This window comes from Capra hircus, chromosome 4, assembly GCF_001704415.2.
Source record: "Capra hircus breed San Clemente chromosome 4, ASM170441v1, whole genome shotgun sequence".
NCBI lineage: Eukaryota > Metazoa > Chordata > Mammalia > Artiodactyla > Bovidae > Capra > Capra hircus.
In genome coordinates this window covers 5,237,851-5,259,116 of record NC_030811.1, presented here as the reverse complement: position 1 = coordinate 5,259,116, position 21,266 = coordinate 5,237,851, and the positions used below count along the sequence as shown (strand labels likewise).

Here is a 21,266-nt window from a genome sequence, read left to right as displayed (position 1 = left end):
ATTGGTACCTAAATTATTAGACTTAACACATTTTCCAGGGTTTTTCACCGTATTTTTTATGGTAAATTCCTAACTACAATTTTTTATTCTATTTACTATGAATTCGGATTCATCTTAAGAATTAACAAAGATTCCTAAGACACTAAGTATTTTCCTCTACCACAGAAACACATAATGGATGTTTTTTCAGTGTGTATTCTGACCTATATGAAAACACTTTACTTGGTCAAGTTTTAACCTTTGAGTTAAACTCAAGTTTAAATGGAACCTAGAAGATTAGATGTAAACTAGATGGAAAAACGAGACCAGCTCTACCAGTTCGGCTATGGTATCCAAAAGAGGAAGCAAGGCGACACCTTGGCAGAGAAACATACCTTGTACATCAACTGAGAATAGTAATCCGAAACCCCTTCAAGGGCGGCACTGCCAAAAGCTCCTAGAAGTCGATTCCCACTATTAAACTGGCCACTGCCGTAAGGAAGAAAGTGGGCAAAGTTCACTCCAATGACCGGTTCCATTAGAGGGAGCAGAGAGAGCTGCTATTGAAAAACACATTTAAGAGTAATGTACACGGCAAACAAAACAAGTGTTTCTCCATTTTCCTAAGACCCAAGGCAACTCAGTCAAATAAGGCTTGAGAAAAATAAGACTTAAAAATTTCAAGTGTCAAAATGCTGGAATAAGTGAGAGAGACTACAGGATCTTTTTGAGATATACTTAAAAATGAGCCTTATCCTCATCTGTCTTAAAGAGATGCTGCCAGGCATCTAGCAAGAAAAACACCTTCCTTCTCTCGGCTGAGCAAGACTCGGGGCGGACCTGAGGCTCGGCGCCCCCAGCAGCCCTCTCAGCAGCTGTCTCCCACCTTCTGTGACAGCCATGAAGGTGTAAGGATGGACTTTACTACGGGAGAGACCAACGCCTGCGTTTCTCTGCGTCCAGAGTCACAAGGAATGCGGACAGAATTTTCCTGGCTGCTGAGGCTGCTCCCTTAGAACGTAAGTAAATCTCGACAATCCAGCTATTTTAAAGTAATTCTGGGGTGCCAATGGAAGAGGTGCAATTTGCTTGCAAACAGGGAATCTGTTAGGCTCCTTGTTGAGATGTCTCTTACCCCTCTACTTTTTGGAAATGATGGCAACCAAGAGAGTTACATAGGGCTGAAAAAGCATCTGACGTCTCACTTCCTTGAAATTTACAGGGACTCTCCGGGAGGCTCACCTGTTTGAGGTGGGTGAAGGTGTCGCTGGTGGAGTACAGAGCTTGTCTCTCTTCGTCCTCCTTTTTCCTCTTCTTTGACCGAGGCGCCGCTTTCTCCCCAGTCCTCTGAGTCCTTTTGCTTCGCTGTTTCTTGGTTTCACTTCCTCCATCTGCTTTTGGCAACTGGTTGTTGCCACATCCAAGACCACCTTGCACTTGAGCCCCCAAAGTTTGCTGATGTAATCGGAAAGGTTAAGAGAGAAGTGAACCATCCACGTGCTCGATTTTCAATTCCTGCTAACTCAGCTCCATGCTAAGACACACACTCCCCCAGGTGGGTACCCCAAGCTAAGGAGGGAAGACGGTGGCCTCAAAAGGCCAGCCTCCTGAGAACGGCATGCCCCCTTTTAGACACAACTCTCAGGTATGGAAACTGGTAACAGCTGCAAAGCTTGGCGAGAGAGCAGAGCTCGTCCCCTTTCAGAGATGCACAACCCCCAGCCTGCCCGCCTGCCCGGGAGCTGCTGACGGTCCAGAGCGCCCTCTTTTCTGGGCTTGGGAAAGGGTGCTCTGCGGCTGGGGAACAGGTGGCCCGAGCGAAGGCTGTGCCGGTCTCTGCAAGGTGGTCACGGTGCCTTATCTGGGCTCGCCTTAGGAAGGGGTGAAGTACAGGTGTGTGGAAACCACTGCTAGGCCCAGAAAAGCATCACAGACTCTGTCTCTCAGCTGAGAGGCCCAGCTAGCCTCAGAGAGTGATGAAGACAGACAACGTGCTTCATTCCAGTGCGTTCACAGCCACACATCTGACTGACTAACCACCACCACACACTTCAAGCCAACGAAAGGAGACCGACACAATGACAAATAAGCCTCTCCTTTCCTTTCATCTTCACGGCGAAGAATGAACCAGGCATTAAGGGCAGTGCTACCAATACCGTAAAGATATGGAACTCTTTTTAGGAGCCTTATTTCTAAACTTGACACTCAATATGTTGCTACAGGCAAGTACAGTTTCTAGAGTTCCTAGTACAGTTCCTACAGTTATTTTAACGTGCTCTGCACTGAATCTTCAGGGGTTTACAGATTACAGTCTAAATAACATCGTGCATAGGTGGCAACATTTTTCTGTACAAGGCCAAAAAACGAGTATCTTATCACCAACTCAACAGGCATGAGTTTGAGCAAACTTGGGGAGATAGTGAAGGACAGGGAAGCCTGATGTGTTGCGGTCTATGGGGTCTCAAAGAGTGGACACAATTGAGTGACTGAACAACAACAAATATCTTATGCTTTGCAGACCAAACACTGTCTGTTACAAACACTCCACTCTCTGCCCCGACACTACAAAATCAACTACAGCAACCCGTAAACTGATGAGTTTGGCTCTGGGCTAATAAAATACTTTCAATTCATGGACACCAACCTTGAAGATCATAATTTTCACATTGTGCAACATCACGGTTGCATATTTTCTTCAATCATTAAAAACGCAAAAACAACTCTTAGCTCATACCAACGAGGCTATGGCAGCAGGCACACGGTGCCCGCTCCAGGGCTGACCCGAGGTTCTTCAAGGGAGGTCCCCAGAGAGGCAGACAGCAGCCCCCAGGATGGGTGCACATTCTCTGGTCCCACCCCAGACCTGCCGGATGTGAACCCGGGCGGGAAGCCAGCCAGTGGTTTCACAGGCCCTCCAGGTGGCTCTGGCACATTCACGTTCCAAGGACCCTGGCCTACAGCTGTGCCTCTTTTGTCCACATGAATGTCAATCACCTGGGATCTTGTTACAAACACATTCTGATTGGTACGTTGGTGCTGGGGGCACAGGATTCTGCTTCCTAAGCAGCCCCTAGCTGAGGCTGACGCCCAAGGACAGCATGGGGACAAGTATGGATCTCCAGTCACTAAGTCCTGCCTGACTCTTTGTGACCCTGTGGACTGCAGTCCGCCAGCTCCCCTGTCCATGGGATTTCCCAGATAAGAATACTGGAGCAGGTTGCCATTTCCTTCTCCAGGGGATCTTCCTGACCCAGGAATTGAACCCAGGTCTCCTGAACTGGCAGGCAGGTTCTTTACCACTGAGCCACCAGGGAAGCCCCAAGCACTTCTTACTGGCTTATAAGAGAAGAATAATCCAACTGCTTGTTAGATGTGCAGGGTCAGGCCCTGTAAGTGCCTAAGAGAACTCTCCCGTCCTCACAACGACCCTAAAAACCAGCCATCACTGTACTTCAAACTACAGAAGAACACAAAAGGTTAAAACTATCCAAAAGTTTGCCTGAGATAGGAACAGTTCACATTTTAATGTTTCCGATCTTTCATCTACGTGTACACATGTTATGATAAAAACACAATGAACTATATTCAATATTCTTTTATTCTGGTGGCTGTCTTTTAAACTTGACAGGTGGTTTGTCCCCTGTGACATTAAACATTCACACATAGCACAAATTTTAATGGCTGCAAGAAATCTGTATATCATTCAGATATATATATGGAAACATCAAATCAGTAACTAGCACATTGGATTTAGGTTGCTTTCTCTCATTCTCATCTATCAGTAAAGACAAAGCCGCCCCGTAGCTTTTTGTGTGGCCGCGTCTCTGCACCTGCGGGCATGTTACCCTCCCCCTGCCTGGCCACCAGACGGCCACAGGTACGCACCGCCTCTCACAGCGTCACAGGCACAGGGTGAGCCCTGACTCTTTTCATCCTTGTGACAACCCACCGACAGGGAGCATTACTGGTCCTGTTTTACAGGAGAGGGACCCAAGGCACAGAAAGCCTGACCCGCCCAGGCTGCACCCTGGGAAGAGGAAGCATGGACTCAGCGCAAACTGAGGGGGTGACCGCTCCACGCCAGGAGAGGCTTCGGCCCGACACCACAAGCAACGGCCACTCTGTGAGGGAAAACAGTCTCGGCACGGAGGGAGATGGGGCTGTCCAACTACGGCCACAACAGTTTCGCCTTGAGCGTGACTAGAAAGTAAATAGATTTCACCGTCTGTAAAATGGGAGTAATAACTATGCCTGTGTTATCTCAGGGCAAGTGCTCAGCACAGTGTAACCCCTGGAATGTGGTTAAGAAGGCATCACCCTGGTAACCTAGGGCCCTGCTCCCTGCTGCCTCCCAGACGGACAAACACATGACACAGTCCAGATATTTATACACATATACACGAGCTGACCTCGCCCTTGTTCCATCGCAACACTCAGCAGCAGCATTTTTTACGTATTAATTGCTGGCGGTGTTAGGACAAACTTCAGTTCACCGAGTACCGCCTCTGTGGTGAGCACTGTGTCAGGTACGGAGGACAGAAGGGGGCTCGGGTGCAGTCTACACCTTTCAGGAGCCACCTGCGTCCAGAGGTACTAGAGACACTGCACGTGAGCACATGGGCACTCACTCGCTGGCTGGGCTGAGACAGTATCTGGGGAACATGATTCTAGAACTGAGTTTTGAAAGACAGAGACACTGGCCAGATGTGAATTCTCTAAGACCCTCAGGGGCTGCAAGGCGCCCAGGATTCCCAGGGGCAGAGGAAGCGACAGACTGAGTGGCCACAGAGCTGCCTCTGGGCCGACGGCAAGGACAACTGAAAGCCTCACCAGCACCAAATCCACAAAACTCATGTCTGAATCTCTGGAAATCGGCACGCAGTCTCTACTGAGTCAGACAGAGGAAACAGAGCAAGCCAAGGCTTGCAGAAGCAAAGGTTCCACGCACAACTGCATGCGTGGACAACCAAAGTCCCCAGTCCACTCAGTTAAAAAAGGAAGATCTAATTTGAGAAGCTCTGTAGGGAATTTATGAAAACAGCAGCATGGCACTGCAGCTTTTGAAAGATAAGACAAGTAGATAAACTCCTACGACCGAAAAAACCTGCTGTGGGAAATATCTCAGGGAAATTCACTGGAATGCAGGAGATGGAATCTTGTAGAGGAATATTTACAAGGAATTCTGCACACAGATGAAGCAAATCCAGTGTTCCGTAACTTGAAAATGGAAAAATATTAACACATGGAAAACCACAAAGGTAAAATAACATCTACACGTTAAGACCGTGTGTGTATGACATGAAGTATTAACACTCTGAAACAGAATGGATCCCCAGTATGCATTACAGAGGTGCGTGAGCTACTTTCTGTTATTGCGAAGAGGTTAATGGAAACTGCAGGCAATCTGCAATTAGGACACACAGACACTTACTTCTCTGCTTGAGTTTGAGCCACCCAACGTGGTAATAATCAGCTGATGGGAACATGTTAGGTATGAAAGGCACTACCCGACAGATCTCTGATTTTTGAAAAACATAATAAATTACTGCTTGATAATAATTTATGGGTATAAATCAAAACATGAGGTTCATGTTAACTCTCCTCCGGAATAAAAAGGTTATACAAGGCTGGCACTAATCTGCTGTAACCATAACGTGAAGTAAGAGGGCAAAGGACACCGTGGCTTTCCTGGGCCATACTTACCACCTCGGCTGGGTTCTGCCTCTCGACCAGTTTGCTGTCCTTTGTAGAATCGTCTTCTGAACAAAAACCACCTTCAGGTTTCTGATTTAAAAGGGAAGATGCCTTTTTATTTTTCAGCAGGTGCTTCAGAAGCTCATTGCCCGAGTCCCCTTTGGTAGCTGGAGCCCCGGCGGGTCGGGGAGGGCTGTGCGCGGGGCAGGCGGTGGCGGCTGTGGCCTGCTCTTCAGCTTGGTCCCCGGCGAGCTGCTCGGCTTCAGGTCCCCCCCGGCCCGGGCCCTGCTCCGGCTCGGGGGTCTCCAGTTTCGCCTCTTGGGTGGCGGCAGGGATCTCCACAGAGAGCTTCTCCGTCTCCGACTCTGCATAGGTCTGCTGATCTGGGGTTCCCTGTGCGAAGTCCCTGCCAGGTAGCTGGGCCTCTGGCTCAGCACACAGCGGGCCTGCTGCCGTGCCAGGTGGGGACGGGCCCGCGGGCTCCACCGCCTCGGGTCCCGCCAGCGGCGAGGGCTCACTAGGCATGGGCACAGCGGGCGTAGAGGTAGTTTCGGGGATGTTTGGGGTCGGCGGGGCAGTGATGTCCGAGTGGGGGGTGGATGGCGCCTTGGCTGACTCCATGTCTTCGTCCTTCTTCTTCTTCCGGGTCCTCTTCTTTTTCCCTTTCTCTTCCGGGATTATGTCAGAATATAGCTGGATGAGCGACTGTGCTGAGCCCGGGTAGCTCTGCCCTTGGGTGACGGCTGGGTCCTGGCCGCCAGGGAGACCGCTGCTGGCTGCGGGGGGCGCCGCGGGGAGAGCAGGTGTGAATGGCGGCCTCGCGGGGGACAGCTGGAAACCAGGCCCAGGAAGACCTCCGTGGACCTGCTTCACGGGGTGGAAACTTGGGCCTCCCCCTGGAACAGAGGGCGACTCGGGAACAAAGGAGGGCGGTCCTGTCTGCCTCCGCTCATTGGTCTGCAGGAAACCTGGGGCTGGGGGTGAGCTGAGAGGCGCCTGCTGCATACCCTGGGGCTGCACCGCCTGCCCCATCTGGTGCTGCGGAGATGGTGGGAGGGGCCGTGGGGGCGGCACGAAGTCGCGGGGAAGGTCCGAGCCGAAGAACGAGAGCTGGGGCGCGGGCGGCCGGCTGCTCAGCTCCGAGCCCATCAGGCCATGCTGCTCCAGCTCCAGCCGCTGCTGCAGAGCTCTCTGTCTGTCGACTTCCTGCATGAGCTGGATCCGCTGTCTCTCCTGCTGTTCCCGGAGACGCTCCTTACGTTCTCGTTCTTGAAAACTTTCACTAAATGGGTTATTGTCGTCGAATTCCACCCGAGGTGGCGGTCCACTCTGAGGATTTGCATTTGACACGGCCCCTGGGGCTGGTGTGCAAGTTTTTATTGGTAACTGTGCAACCGGAGGCTGAATCCTAGGAGGGTTGAGAGGGAGGTGAGGAGGAACACTGGGAGGTTGCCACCCAGGTACGCTGGGCATTCTGGCCGGGCTGCTGTGGCCAGGCATGACTGCAGGGTGCTGCAGCTGTGGGGGTACCATTGGGAAGCTGGGCTGGCTCATGGCAGGCGGCGGGGCACCCGGAACCAGGGGCGGCTGGGGCTGGACACCAGGCAGAACGGCAGGCGGGGGGGCCATTGCACATTGCTGCTGCTGCTGCTGCTTAATCCGGTAATCTTCAATCAACTCGGCATGCTCTTTCTGTTGTTTACGAATCTGGAATCGGAGAAGTAAGTCTTGCTCATTATATATGTACTACAGGCTTCACACGACACTGGCTGATGATAAAGGTGCAGGTTACACAGAAGGCAATTAGATCTTGTAGAGGCAAAATTATCTCACTTATTAGGTGATGGCAAACATCACACCCCTCCAAAAAACTCATCAACTAAAAACTGCCAATCTTTTCAATAATAAGATGTTTCTAAATATGAAATACCAAAAACAAATTTGAAAAACATTTTTTGATAATAATATTAAGAAAATCTTACTCTGAAAGTCATAAACTTTTTAAAGTATTTTAAAAAAGACAAATAGGGGATTCCCCATCAGTCCAGAGGTTAGGACTCTACACTTTTCACTGCTGTGGCCGGAGTTCAAACCCTCACTGGGGAACTGAAGTCCCACAAACTGTGTGCCGTGGACAAAAAAAACAACAAACCCAAAACCATAAACAAAGGTTATACAGGAATCAGCTAATTGTGATGTCTTAGAGGTTACATTAATACATAAGGTTAGACTATGAGATTTAACTCAAACTTTAACCATTTAAATGTTAAGATTTAAGTATACAAAACTGTATAACATGTTAAAAAAAAAAGATGAATTAGTAGTACACATACCATACCCTCCCATCCATGTTAAAAAGCCTAGATTGGTAAAACTCCTTGAAATTAAATGGGTATAATTTCTGAAATATGGAGACACTCTGGGGTGGTATTTTGAACACTTCCTACTAGGCTCCTAACACCACGGCTGACTTGTGTTAGCAAGCTCTTTCCTGGCCCGTGGTGGCCCCGGGAGCAGATGCTCAGGACGACCTCGGTAAAGATACAAGCCCTGTCCTGAGGACACACCGCCTCACGCAGGGAGCTGGGAGGCAGGGCCGCAAGACTCAGCAGGTTATTATCAACAGGTTCCCAGGCCGACTAGCATGTTGTCCGCACACATCGTTTGGGCCTGTTCCCCACTGGCTGGAAACTCCTACTTGTTCTCTTCTCTCTTCTGACTTGCTTCCTACTAGAACTGAGAAGGTCACCACTGGACTTTGGTGAAGGAGAATGAACACACATCAAGTGCCCAGAACATGATCTGGAATACAGAAGGCGCTGAGCCAGGCCTCTCCCAGGACATTTTAGAATTCTCTTAAAAACACGGTCATTAATTGCTTACCTTAACGAGATGACACTGGATTGCTGCCAACTATGTAACAGATGATGCGTCCCATTTTCCAAGTATAGCATTAATTTCTAAATAGGATTTGATCCATGTATATGCAAAAACTAGGCCCTCATCACAAAAAATTTATAGAAATATATCAGAAGGCAATAACAAAGCTAAAAATAATTTATAAAAGAATCCTTAAAAGCATATTTACTTGAAGTAAAAAATGGCCCCAGAAACTAAACTGAAAGAGGAATGAACCCTCACTCTGGAAGAGTCCTAGTTTCAAACAAGGGGATCATACTGTAATTGCCAGGGGGCGGCAGAGGAGCTGCGGGAGATGGCATCACTGACTCAATGGACGTGAGTCTGAGCAAACTCGGGGGGACAGTCAAGGACAGGTGAGCCTGGCATGCTACAGAACATAGGGTTTCGACGAGTTAGTGACAGATCAGAAACAGCTTGCAGATAAAATGCCTCTCATCAGCCATCTCATCTATCTGCATAACGACTCAGCAGATTCTTTATTTCTTGTTGTTCAGTTGCTAAGTGATGTCCGACTCTTTGGGACCCTATGAACTGTAGCACACCAGGCTTCCCTGTCCTTCACCATTTCCTGGAGCTTGCTCAAAACTCATGTCTATTGAGTCAATGATGCCATCCAACCATCCTCTGTCATCCCCTTTCCCCCTGCCCTCAATCTTTCCTGTGTAAAATGGTGATAATACCCCCTTGTTCAGAAGGTTAGGTAAGACAGGGCATGTGACTAAGCTCCCTATGCAGAAAGTTCTGTGATTTTTACCAAGTCAATCAAACTGCTCTTTTCTACTATAACTTGGAGAATAAAATTTATGTTGACAATCAAAAACAAGATGGACATTTCTGATGTATAATCCTATGCATTTCAACACAGGTGAAGACCAGTGTGGCCATCACCACAATCAAGAAACAGGCCACTGCCCCTTTGCAGGCAAATCCTTCTCTCCCAGCTCTAGGCCCTGGCAACCACTAAACCACCGTCCAACTATGTAATTCTGTCATTTCAAGAATTTTCCATAAATGGAGTCAATATATAACTTCTGGGATTAGCTTCTTTTACTCAGCGCAACGCTCTTGCTGTGCCTACCCCAGCTGTGGTGCATTTCAGCAGTTCCGTTCTTTTTGATTGCTGAGTAAGTATTTCATCATTTGAATGTGCCACGCTTTGTCCAAACATTCACCACTGAAGGATGGCGACGGGGGGCACGTGGGGGTGGCCCAGTTTTTGGTGACTATTTTAGAGACGCTGTCCGTATGTGTACACACAGGTTTTGGGTGAACCTATGTTTTTAATTCAAGTAAATACCTAAGAGGGTCCCTTAATGCATTTTAAACACTATTACTCTTTTATTTTAAATAAAAAGCTCAAGTTTTACCTCTTTGTAAATATAACTGCTATTTCAGTATGAACATTTTGAGAACCATCAGGTCTATAATGGAAGATAACAGCAAACTGGTCTTGTATTTCAGGAATGAGTCCTTTACAGTCAATGTATATTAAGATCAAAATACTGAGAAGGGAACACTAATAAAAATATAGTATGAAAAAAAACCCCACCAGAATGATTCAAACGCTCCATCTGAAATTCCAATGGAGACTAGGGAACCAAAGACAGGGCGAGGCAAAGGTCAACTCCAAGTACTGACAGGAAACCGAGGCTGTCCCCACGTGCTATCTCCAGGAAAGCTGAAGGCTGCACGGCGACCCCCCAGTGCAGGGAGGGCACCCCAACTCCTCCAGCTCTATCACCTTTAGCAGGGTTTCCTGCCACAGCACAGCCACAGCTCCTCTAAGTCAGGACTGGGACGGCACGGCTTGCCGGACGCACCTGCAGCAGTGCGTGCTGTGTGACCGTGACTCTGGGGCCAAGGCCTGTAGCAGCCACTCCCCCAGGAAGAGGTCTGAGAGCTGTCACTCCTGACAGCACACTTTTGTGTGCCACTTCAGTGCAGTCCAGTCCAGTCGCTCCGTCGTACCTGACTCTTTGCGACCCCATGAATCTTCCCACCGACCAAACCCATTCATGCCTAATCGAGAGCAGACTGTCTGGCCAAGCCGTGTGTTACCTGCTCCAGCTGCTTCTGAACCATGCTCTGCTGCTCGGTGACGTGCTTGAGCTGCTCGGCGTCCTCCTCTGGGAACTCGCGCCCAGCCTTCTTGGCGGTACGCTGCTTAGCTGAAAGGGCCTTCTTGGATTTCCTGTGCGCGCCAATTTGTTCTTCAAGATATTTCTGCTGCATCTGAAGAAGTTGTTGGGTCTCCTGAAGCCATTCTTCATACTGTTTACGTTGTGAATCATCTGAGGAAAAAAATTAAAATTCATCTGTGTTAATTTTCTAAAGAGTCCAATACAAGATACACAAACCCATTTTGTAAGGAAACAGTTTCACCATGACCTTGTCATAGGTATTTTGAAAACATAATACTAAATATTAGACCATAATGCAACCACTGAAGATTTCAGAAAAATACTTAAAACTAAAGAATGCATATTCTTAGGATACACGCTAAACTCATACCTATAGATACTGTAAACCCAATCTTTGAGAAGCAGAAGACTTATCTGATAGGATACTTTTTATCTACTAGATCACTGAATTCTCTAACCCGAAAGCCACTATTTACTAAAATAAAACTACATTTGTATTTGATTAATTCAACTTTACAGATTTTGAAGAGATGAAGTAAGACACAGCCTACCAAGGTGCAGAGCATGGATCAGGCATCATTTCCCATGTTAATTTTCCAAAGTTTATAAGGTTTCCCCTATTTCTAAATAGTGAAAACATGTCCTGAACTAACAGGGAAAGAACCTAGAATGTTTTAGAAAGGACCAATATGAAGTCTGTTTTATAAAGGAAATCTATAAGTTAAAAAAACTGATGATTTTTAAGAATTTTGTCATTTATATTTCTATAAATAAGCCATTAACCAAGTAAAATCTTTTCCACTTGTATGACTGTCATTAATATCTCCCCAAACAGTTGTATCTCTTCATCTTGTAGCAATATTCCTTATTCTTTGAGGGCACTTTATTTCATTGATGCCAAGTTAAGAAAAAAAAAAAAGTAATCTTATGTTGTGAAATTCAGAATATACCATTTTGACTCACTTTAAGACAAAGAAATGAATAAATACAATTCCAAGAAGGACATTAGCTGAAAAATTACATCAATGATAACAGAATATCGTCATACAATAAGAATCCACCCAAAGTCAATGGGCACAATAAAGCCAGAAAAAGCCAGTTGGTTATAGCAGTTCACTTGTTTTTAAGGCAAATATGTATTCAAATTATAATCATTAATGAAAGGGGAATTTCAAAAGGTTGGACTTTGGGTTTGTTCTTAAACCCAGAAGTTCCGTCCGTGTATGAACTTGAATCTCATCTACTAAATTTGCAGGGCATTGTTCTAGAACAGGCTTTTTCACAAGATTTCAGAAGTTCTGCTTCTGGTAGAATGAGACCTACCGCAAGGAAAGCCTTTCTGGTTTCTGGAACCAGGAGAGCAGAGGTGAGCAAAATGAAAAATAACGGTGAAAAAAAAGTTAGCTAGACAGTCTGGAGAGTTCAGAAAGGTTCAGTTTGGGGAGAACTTTAAACACTATCCTGAAGCACCGTGGGACCCCTGAAGGTAACTAGGAGGATGTGGTAGCATCCTGCATCCCTGACTTCACACCATGCTGCTAAACCCGGCTCCTCTTTAAGCACACGCCCTTTGCTGTTCCCATTTAGTGTCCTTGCCACTGACACAGACAGTCATTAGAGAAGAAGTGGTTTTACGCCACAGATTGTGAAGTGCCCAGTCTATATACAAAAATTGCAGCAGCACTGAAGAGAGAATGGGGAGATGATTTTTCTGTATTAAAATACTCATCTCTAACCATAAGTATTCATGCACAGAAAAAAGAAAAGAAAAGCAATGAAATACATGCCTTGAGGAAGAGGACCCTAATAGGGTAGCAGTGATGTTTAAAGATTGAGGGCACTTTGACTTCAATTAACACACCTACACTAACTCCAAGATTTCAGAAGAACACAAATATAGTGCAAGCCAGCAATCCCCAGAGAACACGTAACTGATTAGATTTATACTTACTGACAAAGCCTGGACCAAAATTTGGAGGATTAGGCCTAGAAATCTGATGTGTTATACTGCCATCCTAAAATAAGTAAAATTTACAAATAGGTTTATTCCACATTTCAGTTAAAGGGGGACAAAAACTTAAAAAAAGGAAAAAGAAGTGGAAGGGAAAAAACTTCAATTTCTTATGACATCTTTGAAGCTTTCGTTTCGATAAAAAGTAGAATGAATTTTGTCGTGACAACCTACTTTTTGAAACTTTTAAACTACCTCTGAACTGTTCTATTTGCTAGGTCTCAGTTGAAAAATAATTATTTTTGAACTAAGAGGTTATTCATCAAAAATATGATAGTAGGGCAAATCAAATAGTACTTAGCTGAAGATTCACATAAAACCCTACTTTGTGATCAAATCTACCTGGTTTCTTCAGCAACTAAGACATAGAAACATGGGTTCCAGATTTACTAAATTCCACTTCACAGTTATTTATAAACAAGAACCAGTATCTCTAACAGGCACAAATAATAAAACATATATACACTAATTTAAATATTACTCTCATTTTCTAACTGAATGTCTTATTTTTTCCAGGGAGACTGAATAAATAGTTATCATCTCACAATTCCCTGGTAACAATCTGATAAATAAAATTAACACTGAAAAAGCATTTAATGAGTTCTCACAAATTCTGCTGACACGAGCTGCAGACACAGTAACAACGACAAATAGGATCAGCACCCAGAATGCACTACATGTAAACCATAAAATCCTGCAAAGCAGGTGGTGTAACAGTCGACAGATCAGAAAACGGAGGCCAAAAAGTTTGCCCAAAGTCCCAATAAACTCACAGTGAAATCAGATTAAACTCAGCTATGAAGCCTATGTTTTTTCAACAATGTCAGATGGCTCTTTTTTAATGAAAATATAATTATCAGCATAATAAATCTAAAGCAGAGCAAAAACAAAGTGCCCAAAAGACATGTAGAAAGTAGGTAGCTTTCTCTCTTTTTTTTCCTAGGCAGAACTTGGTGAAAAGAAAAACTTAAAACACAATATAAAGTGTAGTTCTAACTTTCCTGGACATCACTTGACACTGAATATTTACACTTAACGCTGATTATTGTGAGTGTTAAGTACTTCAAAATTAAATTATTCCTAGGAATAAATTGTAGCACGTGACTGTATCTAAATAAAATGACTATAATCATTATTTTCTGCAATTTGTAGCAGTTTCACACTTAAATGTAATGACTGAATTCTAAAATGCTGGATGTGAAAAACGTCTCCGTGGAGTTAAAAGTAAATGAAATCAAACCCTAAGACCCTAAGCACCTGGCTTCCCTCCAAGTGACCTTCTACCCTTAAACATACAGATCCTTTTCAGAAACTGCCAACGTTTTAACCTTGTCTTGCCCTTAAAAAAAACGTCTTATTTCTGCCGAGCCGGTAACACACTGGGGCAGTGTTCTAGGACTTCTACTGTTTCCTAGAAGCGGCCTCGCTGTAAAGACTAGTGAGACACACAGGAAAGGCACTGGAGTTCGAGAGTGACTGGCGACAGGCGGCAATACCTGAGCAGCTGCCTGTGGCAGGAGGGTCTGGCCGTCCCCGCTCTGTGCCCCGGCCACTGACTGGCCCATGAAGGGGAACCTGTAGAAAGAATAACTGAGCATCAAAGAAATGTCTGCAACTAACGTCATCTTTACATCCTGAACTGTTTTCTCTTCCAGGGAAGGGGCAGTAATAGCAATGTGTCTCTTGTCAAAAACACGGACTCAGGCCCTCTATTTTTCTGCCCCAACCTACTACACGACAGAGAAGGCAATGGCACCCCACTCCAGTACTCTTGCCTGGAGAATCCCATGGACTGAGGAGCCTGGTGGGCTGCAGGCCATGGGGTCGCTAAGAGTCAGGCATGACTGAGCGACTTCACTATCACTTTTCACTTTCATGCATTGGAGACGGAAATGGCAACCCACTCCAGTGTTCTTGCCTGGAGAATTCCAGGGATGGGGGAGCCTGGTGGGCTGCGGTCTACGGGGTCGCACAGAGCCGGACACGGCTGAAGTGACTTAGCAGCAGCAGCAGCTACTACATGACTCTGTGGAATGTGAATGCTTCCTACTCGTTTTGCCTCTGATGAAAGGGAAGCTCCAGAGAGATTAACTTCCCCGCAGTGCCTAGTGTGGCTGCAGCGCCTGTGAGGCTCTTCCAGGGTCCACTCGGTTATGCGCCTCATTACACATTAAAATTCATTCAAATCTTTTAGAAAATAATGAAGGCATAGTTTTCTTAGAATTTACACAATCAAACTGTATATTCTGATCTTTATATAAAACAAAAGATGTATCTCAATTAAGAACCTTCATATATCCTTATGTCTAAAGGTTAGAGCAAATCAAACACTGGTCACTGACTAAGAAAAAGTCTATATGGTTACAGATATCTGGCAAAATGTTACTTATTCTAGTTAAAAGCTTCAGAAACATTGCTGCTTTGAATGAAAACACTGCATCTACAGTTACCAAATGCTTCAGTGTGTATCTTTCAAATTATTTATCGAACATTATAATTAATGTCTAAGTAGATAATTATGTCTAACATTATAATTAACGTCTAATCAGAATTTGGAACATATGCTTTTTAATTTTTTACTCAGCTTTTTGACTCATCGGTTGCCCCCTGGCCCCACTACAGCCTGGTGTGGAACGGTCTCTCAGTCCACAGAGCGCTCACTGTCCATCACCCTCAGTCAGTTTCCGCCACGACATGAAGGAGGGATCACCGTCTCCACCTCTCCAAAAACCTCAGCAGAAGCACTAACAACTCACCGGCTGACTAACACATCAGTGCGTCTAAGTGGTAGAGACTTAATGCTGAAGGAGCAGGGGTTCCAACTCTCAGGTCTGTATTTTAAAGTGCAGAATTAAATTTACCATTTCCTTCTATTTTGACTACAGGCAGCAAACTACAGTATTATCAACAGTACTGTGACTTTTCAAAAACAGAACTTGTTACTTTCATGGCAAAAGTTGTTGCACAAACCCAACTGGTCATTTAGGTTCATCACATCATTCTTTTGAAGTTATGGTAGCTATTAGACCTATTGCCAAATTTACTCATGCATTAGAGAAGCACACATACTGTAACTTTTACATTTAAATAACTGTATTTCAAACATAATTGATCTCCTCTGTAATATTATGTTTTTGGTTTGGCATTAAAATATTCTGAGGAGTTCAAAGGCTTTACTGGAATGTCAGAAAGTCCACGACATAAAAAAGTTAAGAACCCTCATGACAGAGAAACAGTGCTCACAGACGCTGAGCACGCAAGTCATCACAGTCTCTTCTTTGATCTCAACAATGCTTCTCAACCATTTCCAAAGTATCCAACAAAGCACCTTTGAAGAACTGTGTTTAAATTCATGTAGACTTCATATTCAATTTCGCGATCACCCACACTCAACAAGCAATTAGGCTAAATTGAGGCTCTATGCCTACTCTATGGACAAAGGTTCTCAAACAGCAATATACAAAAGAATCACCCATGGTGTTCGCTAAAGCTACAAGCACCATCTCCAGATACTCTGATTCAGTATGTCTACGGTTGAGTGAAGAAACCTTAAAGGAATTTTAAGTAAAGGAATTTTTAAAAAAGCTACCACATAATTCTGATGATGGTCCATGATAAGAACTTAAGAAACCCTTAGGGGGTGTAAATAATTTCAGAAATTTAGAGAGTCGAATAACTCATCATCTTCTCTGATGTATAATTTTTGCATTTTTTCCTATTAACAGTGAAAAGGCTTATAAAGTTTCAAAGTGCTAACTCTCATACGTCCTCTGATGGAATAAAAAACCTTCAGACTAACATGCTATCTTCTGTTCTCAGCACAGAACAGTTTAATGTCTGTTCTCCTGCTCACCCTCGCCTACTCAGGATGAAGCATCTCTGTCCCAAGCAGTGTTTAGGTCAGCGCTACCTACTCCAAAGCACTTACACGAGCGTGTATTAACTATGCTGAATCTCCTGCTTAGTCAAGTCACTCTTGCAAACCACTCTGTGATGCATTATTATGTTTACCCTGCAATGAATGAAAACTCAGTCTTTACATTCGTACAGCATTCTGCTTTTGATTATATGCAGCTGACATCACAACCAATTGAAATAACTACCGTTCATTCCTAGAATACAAGTTTTGCATCACTATATGCTCCTTCTAGTAGCTAGCAGTGCTTCTGTGCGCTTCTGATGCACAGCAAGCATGAGAAGCATCGTTACCCACCTGTTCATAACCATCGGCGGCATGCCCATGTTGTTTTGAGCCATTACTTTATTTATGCCCTTAAGGGCCACCATTTTGGCTTTCATTATAGGGTCTGTAATTGCATCAAAATCTAAAGAAGAAACATATTTTAAAGTTACTCATTTCACAGTACTTGGTTCAAGTGACACTAAGAAGAAACGTAACTATCACAAACATTACATAACTTAGACTCTTATTCCTTGTTATTTACTAATCACCATTATAGGTCTCTATAATAGGTAAAGAATTATGAGAACCTCATCCTGAATTTACTCCCATCTAAGTGATCAACACATTTAATACCTTAGTCCTGCAAAAATCCAAATAAGGTATCTGCCAAATACTAAGGGAAATGACAGCAGTAACCTAAAGTGATGCACTTCTATTTATCTCAACTTCCACAAGGCTCAGCAGAACGTTCCACCATGATGAGAATCTGCATTTATTACAAATACTAAGGAATTTTTGCTAAATTGGTTATTACTCAAGAGAAAAATGTATCAAGTTCCGATAAGGATAGGCTAAGGGAAAAGACATCTTTGCATATAGAAATAGGCTAAAATAACAGAACTGGTAATGAATGTAGGACAGAAGGTCAATTTTATTGTTTAGAAAAAGAAGCATTCAAAAAAAGGAAGGATTCCTTGGACATTCTCTTAGAGGCACTCAGGCATTTTTATTAGTGCATTGCTGTTTTTTTTGGGGGGCGGGGGAACATTCCCTCAAATTAGTAAGCTACTAAAATAAGTTAGAGAGCTTTATATGACTAAAAAAACTGCCAAGCATCATTGTACAAGTGAGAAGTTTACTCCCAGCATAATTTCTTTAAATCCACCTTTCAATAACTCTGAAAGTACCTGGCAATAATGAAAATACATAGAAGGAAGGAACCAAAAATGATTTATTTCTATTAAGTCATCCCATAAAAAATAGAATTGAGAACGTCTGAAACTCCAAGAGTTTAATTTCTTGATTTACTGTGGAGGAATCTTGAAACTCTTACTCAGTTTCATCTCAAAGCTGAAGAAGGAACAGAAATACAACCCTCAGTACTCTAGGCCACATGTAATTTTAACACAGAAAAAAGCTTGTAAGCATACCACATTCCACCCAAAGCCCACGGTAATTATTTTTGAAACTCAAGAGGAACTCCTACCGATATTAGGGAAGAAGGGCTCAGATCGCTGGCGGATCATGGCTTGCATCTGTCTCTGCTGCTGCTGTTCTTGTCTCTCTTGATCCAAAAGATCCTGCAGCAGTAGAGGCTGCTCCTCCAGAAGGAGGGGCCTCTCTCTGCTCTGCTGGGCTAACGTCTGAGGAATCATTAGCTGCTGGGCTCCAGACATGCCACTGGTCCCAGGCTGACTCGTCAGGGGCACAGGCTGACTGGCAGGTTTGCCTGTCCCAAAACTGTGGTTTACTGGCGGCTGACCCTGAATGAAGCCTGGATTTACCTGCACACCCTGAGGGAAAGCATGGTTTAGTCGAGGGACTACTGCCACGTTAGAGTTCAAGGTATTATCCAAAACATGACCAGGCGGTGTCATCAGAGGGGGAGGCAAACTTGACACGTGGCCGGACGGGGAGGCTGGCAGAGTTGGTGCTGGAGATGCCAACGGCCTCATGTCTGCAGGGTCAGGTTTCTCGTTAGCAAGCAGACTTGAGAGAACGGGAGTTGGCCCAGGCATGCTGCACGGGGTGGCAGCATCTTCGGCAGGCAGCTGAGTGGCCCCACGAGCCGCGCTCGCGTTGGAGCCGGTCGCTTCTTGCGTAGTCCTTTCCTCCAGCAGGTCTGCATCACAGGGCTGCACAGGAGCCTTGTCCCCATCGCTCCTGTCCAGAGGAGCAGAGGCTGGTGGGCAGGAAGGGTCAGCAGTATCTTTACTGTCCTCACTTTTCTCACTTTCACATTTGGCTTCCCCTTTAGAATTTGGAGACAGCACTTCTGTTTTTATCTCGCTGCTGACAGTGGATTTTTTCCAAGCAGAAGGTTTATCAGAAGGAACCACACTTTTGTTGTCTTGCTCCTTTTTTTCAGGTTCAACAGATACACACTTATTATCTAACTTATCATCAATTGGGACATTGAGGTCCAGTTCCTCGTTGAACATGTTCTTCTTGTCTTCCAGGTCAAGTTCCGGGTCTGTATAAGCGATGATATCGAACTCCCCCGACCGTAATAGGTCGTCCAGGTTGGGGTCGTTAGTTTCTAAATTCCCCAGAGTATCCAACTCATCCCCTTTGCCATCTTCTGTATCCAGGTTTAAATTTTCAAGATCTTCGTCATCTAAGTCTTTGACTTCAACCCCTTCAAGGTCTTTAACATCGAGTTCTTTGACAGACGGGTCATCAGAATCAAGCTTTTCTTCGAGACCATCAGAAGACTGGGTGGTTATCTGTAAATTTTCAGATGTTGTTTCAGCTGGCACAGAGGCTGACAAAGGGGCCTCTGAGAACTCACCACCCAAGGGGTGACTCAGAGACCTCATGACCGTAGCAGACGAGTGGACAGCATGGCTCTGCTCCTGCTGAGATGGCGGCACTTGTTCCAAATTTGGGTGCACGGGCAGCTGATGAGGGAGACCTTGGGAGGGCCGTCTCATGGGGTCTGGGTGTCTGGGGCCTGGGAAGTCCGGCCGGGGAATGAAGCTTCCATGGCGGGGATGGGAGGGTGCCTCGATGATGTTGCCAGGAGCAGCAGGGAAGGGCAGTCGGGGCCTCCCGTCCGGGGCCCGGTGCCTCAGCTCAATGAAGGCCTGGCCCAGTATGTTATGCTGCTGAACCGGCAGGCTCTGTGCTGGAAAATGTGCAGGAAGTCCACCAGGATTATTCATTGGTGAGTTATTTAAAGGCCTGGGCATATCTACAGATAGAGACCTTCTGAGCTGTGGAGAAACTCCAGATCCTTGCATTTGCTGAGGAGGTACAAGGAAGCGTTCCTGACCTGACAAAGTGCCATGACCACCGCCTGGAAATCCAAACCTAAAAGAAGAAATAAAGAACACAGATAGTTAACATAAAGTATTGTACTGAATTCAGAGGTAGGTTGATAAAAAGGAAAAGTTTTAGATTAAATACAGATAGGGCTCCCCTGGTGGCTCAGAGGGTAAAGAACCTGCCTGCAATGTGGGAGACCCGGGTTCGATCCCTGGGTTGGGAAGATCCTCTGGAGAAGGAAATGGCAACCCATTTCCTTCAGTACTTCAGTACTTTTGTACTTCTGCCAGGAAAATCCCATGGACACAGGAGCCTGGTGGGCTGTAGTCCATGAGATCACAAAGAGTCAGACAGGACTGAGTAAGCACACAAAATGTTGCCAAATGTAATGACTTAGTAAAAACAAAATTATCACCATTAGAAAGTATTTATAAAGAATCTATATGAACATAAATTTTTGCCACATACTCTACAGTAAATACCATACCTGAGCTCCGATGACATCTAACAGAGATCATAAACAAAGACAAAGGGAAACAAACAAGCAGATGGAATCAGCTGTTTACAAATCAGCATATACTACTGGAGTTGCAAAGAAGGCTATGATATGGAGGAAGCTGATTTAGGGGGACGCTTGAAGGAGGTCTAATGAATACCGAAGACTTGCAGGTCTACGCACTTAAGAAAACAAAGGCACAATGACTGGACAGATTAACCTATTTGCTCAAAGAATGAGAACCAGGGGTCGTAGGACAAGAACGACAGGCATGATCTGTCAAGACTCAGTAAATGAATGAATTACAGAAAAAATTTATATTGTACCTCACCCCTACAAAGAAGGAAAGGCAACTTGCAAACAATTATGGGTTTTCCAGGTGGTGCCAGTGGCAAAGAACACACCTGTCAATGCAGAAGACTTAATAAGAGACACTGGTTCCAACCCTGGGTGGGGAAGGTCCCCTGGAGGAGGGTATGGCAACCCACTCCAGTATTCTTGCCTGGAGAATCCCCATGGACAGAGGAGCCTGGCGGGCCACAGTCCACAGGATCATGAGGACTGAAGCAACTTAACACATACAAATAAATATAAACAGAGTAACAAGCATAAAATAAGAAGAAAAAAGAAAAATAAGGGGAAGACTTTAATATCAAGGTAAGTATTAGACTAAAAAATATACCTGATAAAATGAAAAGCATATGTTAAAGAAATGCCTCCTTATTACAGCTCAGGCCCACATTTGGCTCTGACCATTCTACTAGTCATTTCAAAAGAGAAAACCACTAATTTTACAACCCTATTTCATCATGAGAAGTTCCTACAGGAAAACATCCTTTCTATTTGGAAATT

At 44.8% G+C, this 21,266-nt stretch overlaps 1 protein-coding gene across 18 annotated transcripts in view; it reads right to left on the bottom strand.

Annotated features, from left to right (window-relative positions):
• KMT2C (lysine methyltransferase 2C) overlaps positions 1-21,266 on the bottom strand; it is a 258,254-nt gene that overhangs the window by 18,932 nt on the left and 218,056 nt on the right. For 12 of the 18 annotated variants that reach the window (XR_001917926.1, XM_018046667.1, XM_018046672.1 and 9 more), the window contains 8 exons: positions 18,138-19,963; positions 16,961-17,072; positions 14,244-14,322; positions 12,688-12,751; positions 10,654-10,886; positions 5,683-7,380; positions 1,222-1,434; positions 375-539 (listed from right to left, as the gene is read on the bottom strand). Coding sequence is in view for 17 of the 18 variants with exons in the window: in XM_018046667.1 (XP_017902156.1) it covers positions 375-539; positions 1,222-1,434; positions 5,683-7,380; positions 10,654-10,886; positions 12,688-12,751; positions 14,244-14,322; positions 16,961-17,072; positions 18,138-19,963 (4,390 nt within the window). In the remaining variant the exon portion in view is untranslated. The remainder of the gene's footprint in view (positions 1-374; positions 540-1,221; positions 1,435-5,682; positions 7,381-10,653; positions 10,887-12,687; positions 12,752-14,243; positions 14,323-16,960; positions 17,073-18,137; positions 19,964-21,266) is intronic. The other 6 variants (XM_018046680.1, XM_018046681.1, XM_018046682.1 and 3 more) reach the window with 2 other exon arrangements.